Source organism: Pseudochaenichthys georgianus, chromosome 1, assembly GCF_902827115.2.
Source record: "Pseudochaenichthys georgianus chromosome 1, fPseGeo1.2, whole genome shotgun sequence".
Classification (NCBI taxonomy): domain Eukaryota; kingdom Metazoa; phylum Chordata; class Actinopteri; order Perciformes; family Channichthyidae; genus Pseudochaenichthys; species Pseudochaenichthys georgianus.
The window spans coordinates 17,510,842-17,521,472 of record NC_047503.1 but is presented as its reverse complement, the minus strand read 5'-3'; the positions used below and the strand labels follow the sequence as shown (position 1 = coordinate 17,521,472).

General features: G+C 39.5%; 2 protein-coding genes across 2 annotated transcripts; one reads left to right on the top strand and one right to left on the bottom strand.

Annotated features, from left to right (window-relative positions):
• Positions 1-4,256: 4,256 nt before the first annotated feature.
• Positions 4,257-7,049, top strand: LOC117454343 (regulator of G-protein signaling 5). Its single transcript, XM_034093557.1, has 5 exons — positions 4,257-4,806; positions 4,901-4,957; positions 5,062-5,114; positions 6,392-6,555; positions 6,639-7,049. The coding sequence occupies exons 1-5, from the start codon at positions 4,763-4,765 to the stop codon at positions 6,795-6,797; spliced, it is 477 nt and encodes a 158-aa protein (XP_033949448.1). The 5' UTR covers positions 4,257-4,762; the 3' UTR covers positions 6,798-7,049.
• A 1,682-nt stretch (positions 7,050-8,731) lies between these two features.
• c1h19orf53 (chromosome 1 C19orf53 homolog) lies at positions 8,732-10,586 on the bottom strand. The gene is made up of 3 exons (XM_034092324.2): positions 10,441-10,586; positions 9,456-9,511; positions 8,732-9,342 (listed from the first exon to the last, which is right to left on the bottom strand). Exons 1-3 carry the CDS (start codon positions 10,529-10,531, stop codon positions 9,187-9,189), a joined length of 303 nt encoding a protein of 100 aa, XP_033948215.1. The 5' UTR covers positions 10,532-10,586; the 3' UTR covers positions 8,732-9,186.
• Positions 10,587-10,631: the final 45 nt, after the last annotated feature.

Here is a 10,631-nt window from a genome sequence, read left to right as displayed (position 1 = left end):
TTGTAGCCTGTCCACCAGTTTTGCAAACATTAAGAGGGAGGAGCATTTCTAATTATGGAACCCAGTCGTGGTTCATCATCATGTCATTCTCCATACAATACATGTGGGATTTATATTGCATCCACTTCATCTGCAACGAAAAACGCCAACGCAATTTCCGCCATTGCAAACCCAGTCAGTCAAGCCGACTCCGAGTCCGAGCTGTCCGACTTAAGACGAGCTTTTTGACACCTCCCCCGGCTGCGATCGGCTACTCTCGTCTACTTTCGAGGCGAGCTGCAATGTGTCTCAAACAAGCCTAGTTAGAACAATTTGTCCCTGACATCACACAGAAGAATCCTCAACCAGGGCCGGAGGATTTATTAAATACTGAGGTCACAAGTCAACAGTCACTGTTGAACAGTGCTAAATTATGACCAGATTTAGTCTATAAACATATTATTTTCAACCATTTAAAACATAGGCTAAAATATACAAAAAAAAGACAAAAGTAAATTAAGAAGTGATTATGTGAAAACATGTAGGCTACAATTCAACATCTCTGCCATGAATTGTACTGAGCCTATTGTTGTTGTTGACACTGTGAAAAGGTAATATTTGTAATTTGGGTGGACAAAATGTTAAAACATCTCTCAATATAAAGCTACAAAACCACTGAAAACTACCTCAGTGATAAAGGTATGGTTAAATATTTAACAATAATAATCTGAATATGTACTCTGTGTTGTTTTAAATTACATAAGGTTGTACAAGTGTACCTAATGAAGTGGCCAGAGTGGTGAGTGCAAATAAACAGTATATAGCTATTCATACTTAAAGTCCCCCCCAACACATGATTTGAACAACCCGATATCACGGCAAGACGTGAACATGTGACGATTTACCATGCTGGGAGACGTGAAGATGTCACGATGTCATCCCTTCAAACATGACAGTGACACGGTATTGTTAACCCATGTTAACCATTGGAGAAATAACCGGAAATGCCAAGCAAATGCTACCCCGACGGTCGGTTGTTATTAGGCTTGTTTGAGACACATTGCGGCTCGCCTCGAAAGTAGACGAGAGTAGCCGATCGCAGCCGGGGGAGGTGTTAAAAAGCTCGTCTTAAGTCGGACAGCTCGGACTCGGAGTCGGCTTGACTGGCTGGGTTTGCAATGGCGGAAATTGCGTTGGCGTTTTTCGTTGCAGATGAAGTGGATGCAATAGAAATCCCACATGTATTGTATGGAGAATGACATGATGAACCACACCAGTGACTGGGTTCCATAATTAGAAATGCTCCTCCCTCTTAATGTTTGCAAAACTGATAGGTGGACAGGCTACAAATGATCAGTCCCTTCAGATCCGCACACATGAAGCTTAATGAGCATGAATTGAACAGACCTGCTGCTGTGTTAATTCTTTAGCTGCCACTTTAAGCTTTATGATGTGTACAACATGGATGTAATTTAATTTAATCTTGCCGTTTTAAATGATGTATTCAATAAATAAGGTTAAACCAAATCATTACATTACAATAGATTTTATTTTAATGATTTGGTTTAACTTAAAGAGAAACGTTATTGTTATTGCACATATTACAGGTACTGAGACAACGAAATGCAGTTTAGCTTCTAACCAGGTGCAACAAGCAGCGAAGTGGAAAGTAATGTACACAATCTACAGAATAACATATAGAATGAATTGAATGATGAATAAACAGTGGGGTATGAATACGATATCAGCCTGTGAGCAGTATGAACAGTGTGTATGAATATGCTAAGATATAGTATGAAAACGGTAAGCAGTATAGTATCAAATATATAGATATTAATTTCATGATGATAAACATTGTGGAACAATGATGAAAAATGGGAATGGATGTGGCGACGTAAAACTGACACAAAACAACAACAAACTTTTGCCAGCCAATTGGAGAGTTTCATCAGCAGCACGTGGTAAAAATCACCAATGAGCGCTCAGCTCGAGATACCAGCGAGCCGTTTCCCATCAAGCATTTCGCTTCCGCAGCTCGTGGAGAGCAAATGCGCCAACTCGCCTCGCCTCGCTCTCAAGGCTGCGGGCGTCTTTGTCCCGCGAGATTTCAAAGTCTCATGTGGGCGAGCCTCCAGAGCAAGTCGGACAAAATGACTAACCATCATGCAACGCACTAGCAAGACGTTGATCGCAACTGCGCAGGTCTGCGCAGGTCTTGCTTGTCTCAAACAAGCCTAGTGTCAATATTAATATAATAATGATTTATTTTTTAATAGTCACACTCGATTACGCCAATTTTCTTGTTACCCCAGCTGGTCGACACCTCTTTTAGCAGAAACAAAGGCTACATTAATGTAGTAAATCGATGTTAATCCATGCGTGTAGATCTGGTGTGGATGTGGAATTAACGGACGTGACGTTGTGCGATTGAGTTGCCAGGCAACAGCTTCGGTTCATGTTAATTTACAAACTCTTCAACTACAACCGTAGTTATATTTAAAAACATGTTGGAAGGCCTCATGAAATACTTTAATGCAAATTAAAATGTAAATGTGAAGGAATGTGTGTATAACAAAATACATCGGTGATAAATGAAACCGGAAACTGACGTGGGCAAGATCCTCAGCTCGATGATTGGATGGTTTAGCCGCAATGCATGCTGGGATTTGGGGTTTATGTGATGTGAAATCTGAAAACGTTTTTTAAAAACAAAATAAAACTTTATTCCGAGTGTGCTTGCTTTTCTCTTTGAAAGTCATCACATAACAGCATTGTAATACATGGTTCGGCTGCATTAAGTATTACATATCTGCCGTAGTTCTCTATGTATAGAGCCATGCTGAGAAGACTTCTAGACAAGCAGGAAGAACTGCCGCCAAAACTGAAAACGTGACGTGGACCATAAATATATAAGCAATTAAACAACATCTTACATTTCTTTTCACACAATACGTCTCCTTGCAGTATCAACACTAATTCGGCTGACTTTTATATTTGATCCAATTGGTAGATAGGCTGTATTTACACCATAACGGTGCAGAGCTGATAGAAAGGGACACCTGGTGGGTAAAGCACGTTATTGAATTTTATTATTTATTATTAGATATTAATAGGAGGATGTGCAAAACAGACAAACTAATAAGGCTTAATTCAAACATTAAAGAGTACTTTAGGTTAAGGTCTTCTTTTGAATAAGAAAAAAGCTTTGGGGGTATAGAAGAAGAATATGGAGGGATGAAACCCTCTTTAATGGTCACACATGCAGAGCACACAGCACACACAGTGACATTTGTATCTATAGATACATATTAAGCCTGACAAAGTACTTAATATAATCGCTTTCCTGCAATGTTAACTATGTTTAAGCACTTATTTGTTTATTATTAAACTGATATTATACTGTATTATACTCTTATAACATATATGTAGATAGTATAAGAAATGTGCAGAAGGACAGTTTAATGGTGGAGGTATACACACAATATTGATAGATGTCTTGTAATGCACTGAGGAACCTGCGACCCAAGTTTTTCATTCATTGCATAACTACACCGTAGTTGTGTATAATATGTCAATAAACCTTAGCTTAGAAAATCTTAAAAGGGGTGTGGAAACTAGTCATTATATACAGTCTGTTGTGACAACACAGTCTTTAATGAACTATTAGTAGAGAATAACAAGTAATGAATATACTTTATAGGGATCCTATTAATATCTAATAATAAAATAATAAAATAACGTGCTTTAACCACTATAACCACTAATCTATTATATGGCTCTGGTTAACATGGGTTAACAATACCGTGTAACTGTCACGTTTGAAGGGACGAAATCGTGACATCTTCACGTCTCCCAGCATGGTAAATCGTCACATGTTCACGTCTTGCCGTGATATCGGGTTGGATTTGAAAGTGCAAACAGAGTACATCATTCTGCACAGTGAAGGTCAAAGTGAAGAACCTTCAAGTAAAATACATATCCGAGTGGAGGGGGGCTGTAAGTAAAATATGTTATGATGGAAATAGAGGATATTGTGAACCCTCTTTTTAATGTCACACAGTGAAATTACAGCGCCACGGCTTCCAAAGATGAACTTTTCTTTATGTATTTATTGTCAAAGCATTTAATGTATTTATTGCTATCGGGATGTTAAGAGCATTCCATGGAATATAACAAAAAAATGTTTCTGAAGTGAATTACCTACCCCACCTTTAATGGGACAGTTTCATGACACAACATCATTTGCAGGGAGATCCACATTGATTGAGAGCTCCATATGCAGTTTCCAAAACACAAAGTACAAGTCATAACAAATGAGAAAAAGGAGGTACTATTTGTATTGCACAGGGGCTTTAATGGTGTTTTAGGCGTTCTGTCTTGTTTTGTCCAGCCTCATCCGTCAACATTTAACACTCACCTGTCCATGCTGCAGTACCTCTCCAGAGATGAGTGATGTGAACAGTCCACCTGCCGGTCGGACTCTAAAGAAAGTAAGTGATGCCTGACCACACAAACATGTACTGAAAGTCACCCTGCTTTAATTATCCTATTCTATGTGCTGTCTCCTGTTGACAGGCCTATGTGGACTCTAAGCACGTACACCACCTCTCTCATTCAACTCCTGTCCTACAGCTGCTGTTATTAGAGGATCGGACAGATCAGATAACAAACAGGTATAGGCTATATAAGAGAAGCACTCTGAAGCTCGGGAGGCTGAGTGACTGAAAAACTCAGAAGAAATTGTCTTTATTTTACCTTTCTACGTTTTCTCAAACGCACCTCAATGTGTAAGGGACTTTCCTCCCTGCCCTCCTCATGCCTGGAGAGGTGAGTATGCAGCTGGATCATTTGTTTTCTATGCAAATCACTGATGCCCTGATGGCAGATTTTTTACAATTAATGATAATGTTTCTGTTTTCAGGGCAAAAGACTTGCGGGTGAAGTTAAGCCATCTGACTGAGACGCACCACAAGCTAAAGTAAACCTTCTGGAATCTTTTTTTTTTGGAATTGAGTAGTAGAAGTAAATCTACCAGATATCACTGTGAAGCTGAATTTTTACCGTTTCCATTTTTCTTATCAGGGGTCAGGATGGAAGAGTTCCCCATGACCTGGAGACTCTGCTGAAAAACAGAAGTAAGAATGTCTTTTTTTCCCCCCCACCATAAAGTCAGTTTAATGTTTCAACAACACATGCAATACGTCTCTATGAAGACATTTGACAAATGGAAAAGCACTAGTGCTAGTGATAAAATTAACAAAGTGTGAATGAGCTGCTTCCGTCTCAGGTCCTGGTGTTGTTCATGCTGGCTCACTGTCGAGGTAACTAGAGTAACACCTGTGCTTTTTCGACTAGGGAAAGTCAAAATGTGAAAAAGACCCAATTCTTGTCTTTTTTTATTTTCAAATTCTCTCCAATGCAGCTTGCACAGCAGGTAGTACTTATATCTTACATTAGGCTTAAGTCTGCCTGTACACAACTCTGTTCAAACAACACTAACCCTCTGGGACATCAGGTTGTACTCTACAAGAAGCGGCTATTTAATGGTTTAACAGTGACTCAATATTAGCATTTAAAGATAAAGATTATAAAAACAACAATACTTGATGTTTCTGATATAGTTTTAACTGACCAAAACTAGGATTTACTATGAACAAATTCTTCTTTTCTCAAATCGAGCGTTGCAGGAATTATATTTTTTTGTAGAACAACATGGATGTTAGCAATACAATGGTACCACTGACCAAAAGCAAAGCCAACATCTATGCATTTTAGATTATAGCAGAGAATATAGTTTGTGACAAAAAAATCCTTATGATACTTACATATTCTGTTCAAAAAGATAATCTTCCCTGATGAACACTGAAGTGAAAAGCTAATGTTTTTATGTTGACAAAACTTTATCAACATTAAGCTAAAGACAGTTAGCTTGATGTTTCAAAATTCACAAGTGGGATATTTACTGATATCTTATGTCATAGAACAAAGTGGGATAATTTCTTATTTTGTTGTTAACCACAGACGTATTTCATACATAAGACAAAGTGTATTTGATGACCAGTAGCTGTGGTGACTAATGTTAGCAAACAGTTAGACACTATAACTGATGTCAGTTGGCTAGTTCTGTGACCGTATGACTCTTCTTTATTCTACACATTGTATTTCCAATAAATGTCACTTGCAATTTGGCTGCTGTTGATGTTTTAATACTTCATAAAAAAAGCTGTTAGAAGTGTTGAGTGGAATATAGAGCTCTAACAGTGTCAAGCAAGCATGAACATGTCTTTGTATGAAATGTTGGTCTTTATGTGGCCTGAGTTTTTCTGGCATCATGCTTTTCCATATTCTAATGTTAACTCTTCTTCATTTGACACATTGTTGACTCTGGTTTGTTCTTCTCCCTCTCAACCAGGCGCTCTGCAGGCGTTTCATGGGTTCCTGCGCTCAGAGTTCAGTGAGGAGAACCTGGAGTTCTGGCTGGCTTGTCAGGAGTACAGAGTTTCTCCTTCTAACGTGCAGAAGATAAAGTCCAGCAGCATCTACAACCAGTTTATCAACCCTGACGCCCCACAGGAGGTTTGTGGAGAGGAGAGTGATGCGTGCAGTCAGGATAAAGATATCATTAAAGAGCTTCTTCTCATAATCTGTTTTCCCCTCAGGTAAACTTGGACGCTGAGACTCGGGAGGCTCTGCTTGGAGTGACGGACTCTCCGTGTGCCGACACATTCGATGAGGCACAGCAGAGAATCTACAATCTGATGGCCAAAGACTCCTTCCCCAGGTTCCTGCGCTCCAATCACGCCATTAAAGCTTACTAGACTTGCACTGTACTTACTACAGATCTGCTTTAGAAATAAGTGCTGGTGAATCTGTGCTGCTTAATTGGGTTTTACTAACCCTTTTCACAACTACCTTGTTATGTGATTGTTTTTCGTATGGTAGTGCTGTCCTTGTGCACCAAATGCATAATGCATTCTGTCATTGGTATGTTTCTGAGTGGTAGTTGTAAAGCATAGAAACCTTAACTAAAAGCATATATAGCGAGCTGCATGAGTTAGAAGCGACATCCATAATGGATTCAAATAAAATAAAAAACCTCATAAAAGACAGCTCACGTTGTGGTACTTAATGCACATTAGTGTGTTTTTATACATATTGTATAAAAGCTCTATTTCCTCAAGAAGCTTACCAATTGTGTTCTGGAACGGGTTGCTTGAGAGCGAGTGTTGACATGGAAACCTTTCAAACAGCGTTCAGTCTTATCACTGGCTGGTTAGCTGTCACAGTGCTGATCTGTTGATACAGCACTTGAGAAACCTCAAGCCCATTCCTTAGGTGTTGCTGTTTATTCAAGACAACCCAAAGCCAAACAAGGGTACAATGGTGAATCAACATTGTGACCAAGGACGTGCACAGGTACGGGCTAATGTTGCCCGGGCAACGGCCCTTTTGAACTTTTTGGCTGGCCTGCCCCTCTGGAGAGAGCGATTGTCTTTTTTTCCTGTTGTGGCCGAAGAAACATGATAAGCTCACAATTAGTATTGTAGATTCATCTGCCCCCAGTCACGTGACTTTGTTTACAATCCGACAGCTGAAAAGCAAAGGAAAGTCCTCCGAGTCCGGTCCAGCCTCATATGGCTATGGTGATCATACCAAATGCCTGCCTGGCTTTGGTGGCAAATCCCGGGTCAATCTGTCCCCGTTTTTAAATATGCTTAAATTGATTTTGAGTTCTCTCATAGCAGTTAGAGTATAGGGGACAAACCAGGGGACTTTACTTCCTCTTGACACCGTCGGTTATTTACAAAAAAAACACCTAAATATACTTGTTATTGTGCTTCTGTTCTGTCTTTCTGTGTCTTCTCATCTGCTCCGCAAACTCCCTCACCCTCTCTCTCTTTTCTTGATCGCCTTCTCTCACATAGGCCTACGGAGAACACTTCACTGCCCCGCTTCATTGTAGGATTTCTGCCATGTCTCTACTTTAGTTTGACCATCTCTGTTATTAAGTTATGGAATACTAAATAAATAAGTAATTTGATACCTTACCGTTACTGCGCTCATAAAGAATGATAATAAGAATAATGCATATTGAACTGGTTTAATCAATTAGTGAGTTTATGTAAGGCACAGCCGTTATAACGGTCAAACTACAGTAAAACAGAATTGTCCGCATTTTGTCTTTAATAGTTACTAACATTAGATATGTTAATGAGGTATGGACCACAAAACAAAAAATGTCCCTGGTTTTCATTTTTCATAAAAAGTTCTTACGTTTTCGGCGGGGTGGGGGGAGGCCCTTTTTCTAGTTTAGAGCAATAGCCGCTCCCAATGACTGTGCACGTCCCTGATTGTGACATACAGTACAATGCTCTGGTTCATGGCTTTTAATTTAAGACCCCAAATGCGTAGTGTACCTCAAAGGGGAACTCTTCCCATTTCAACTGTGGTAAAGTTACATTAGCTGCTACACACAACACCTGACCTAACTGATGACATTCTAGTTGCATTGTGGGAAGTGCCAGGTGCAGGTGGCCATGCAAAATAGTGTTACTTAATCCTACAGTGTAAACACTTAAATAGGCTGCCTGTGGAAGCACATGGCTCCACATGTCACCAGTTCAGTTAACAGCTTTGAGCTCACTGAAACAGGTGGGCTTGTGTGGGAAAGCTACCTGTGATTGTCAACACGTTCCATGCAATAGCACTTCCCTGAGAAAAAGTGTGGCGAACATACTTCAAAGGATTCATATCGGTGACTGGTGGTTTTACTCTTATTATTCATTTTTGGCTGTACAATCATACAAAGAATGTTACAAAACAGTTGCCGGGTGGTAGAGCACAAACATCATCAAATCATATTTTCTTGCAGCATTTCAACCCATCACAAATCCCACGAGTAAAGAAAGTTCTGTGGTGCCCCCTAGTGAGGTTTATGCAATTCTCAGAGCCTAGTCCTGCAGATCACATTCAGAATTTCTATGTATACATTTCTTTGTAAACTGAAAAGCAAGAATTAACATCTGTACAAGAGGGGCTCAGTCTATTTCTGTATGACTGAAGTCAGCTACAAATATTTAGGAATGAAAAACAGCAAGACAGTTGGCGTGCATCTTAAATCTGAGTCATGGGATCAATGTAGTTAAATGACCCCGTGACTAAGTCCTTAAGTTTAGCACGGTCAGCCTCAGGGTTTTGTATCCGGTCCTATTTGGAGCTGGTATCTGGACGGGGAAGTCCTGGGATGCCTTTGCCTTCAGGCCGTTCAGCCCCTTTCACCACACTCAGTGGCTTGTGCAGGCATGTGCTTGCCCTATGGGTCACTTCCACCTCAATCTTGTTCCTGATGGCAATCTCTAAAGCCTTTAGGAAGCAGCAGAGGTGGTCATATTATACAAGGAATCAGTCAAGCTCTTTTATGTAATCAATTCAGGATGTAAGAGATGTGAGAAACGTTCCGTTAGAAATGTCCTCACCTTCTTCAGCTTCTGTTCCTCAATCACGTGAGCCTTCTTTGGTGCAATGAGCCTCCCTTAACAAAGAAAGCAATAACATCACTGGCATATTCCCAAAAGCTGTTGCCATCAGTTCTTCAAATTCAATAATAAAGACACACTTTAAAAATGCAACTGTCTAACACGAGATGGCCCTGAAATGCAATTGGTCATTCATTTTGTAGGCTTCTGTTTTTATAGTTTGTTGTGTTTGATGTTTCAATTTATGGTGTTTTACTCAGTTTAAACAAAAAAAAGAGTTAGTCTTCACTAACAAACAGATTCAAAGAAGCATTTTTTGTATAAAACAATACCATTTAATAGTTGCACCAAAGACTGCACATCGTTACCTTCATGAAAGTAGGATTTACTACTTATGGTAATAGCCGTTTAGCTAGGTATATACCTGAACTAAAACATCCAACTGACTGTATATTAACCATAGAGTGTATATGAAAAGTAAACTAGTGGAATACCTCAATGTATTTCCTTGTTTGAATTCCTAAAGAAAGGTTACATGTAAGCATTACAGCTACTAAACAGTGGCTGATTAATATTAATTTGCTCACTAAATCCACTATAATATATCAAGTTAACAGAGCAACACAGGCTAAGAACATGTATTCAGTAGTTTTCCTGCAACACGTCGGTTCTAGTATATTTGGCTAAGGTTCAAATTAAAGTAGAGCTAAGCTACGTTATTCAACTCATTAAGGTCTGCGACACAGAGCATAAGCCTTCACATGGTTTTATTTAGCTAGTCTCTTAGTTTTATGATGAATATAATATTTTGGAGAAAGGAGAACATCTAATATTAATCAATGTCTTCATATCTGCTTGATATTGTAAATATCCCAACACGCGTGTTCAGCTGTTTCCACGCATGTCACGCGTTAATGCTTTTTGACTAACATATAATATTTTCCGAGCAACTCGTTAGATTACAAGTAATACTTTAAATACATACCTCCTTTCCTCTGTCCTTTCGGCTTGGTTGGATGGGGTTTTTTAGAGATTCCTGGCCGCTGAACTTTACATTTCTTCGAACCTTGAGCCATTTTGCTAACCGGAGGTACACAATAAACTGTTCTTCTTCAACGTTGTCAGGAGTGGTTTACTTCCTGTTTGGTGCCTTTTCCGCCCCCTGGAGGACTCCCA

Coding starts and splice junctions, on each gene's coding strand:
- c1h19orf53 (XM_034092324.2), bottom strand. CDS start 10,531: ATGGCTCAAGGTTCGAAGAAATGTAAAGTTCAGCGGCCAGGAATCTCT. Junction 9,512..10,440: donor GAAAGGACAGAGGAAAGGAG/GTATGTATTTAA, acceptor TTCTTTGTTAAG/GGAGGCTCATTGCACCAAAG. Junction 9,343..9,455: donor AGGAACAGAAGCTGAAGAAG/GTGAGGACATTT, acceptor TGCTTCCTAAAG/GCTTTAGAGATTGCCATCAG.
- LOC117454343 (XM_034093557.1), top strand. CDS start 4,763: ATGTGTAAGGGACTTTCCTCCCTGCCCTCCTCATGCCTGGAGAG. Junction 5,115..6,391: donor GACTCTGCTGAAAAACAGAA/GTAAGAATGTCT, acceptor CCTCTCAACCAG/GCGCTCTGCAGGCGTTTCAT. Junction 6,556..6,638: donor ACCCTGACGCCCCACAGGAG/GTTTGTGGAGAG, acceptor TTTTCCCCTCAG/GTAAACTTGGACGCTGAGAC.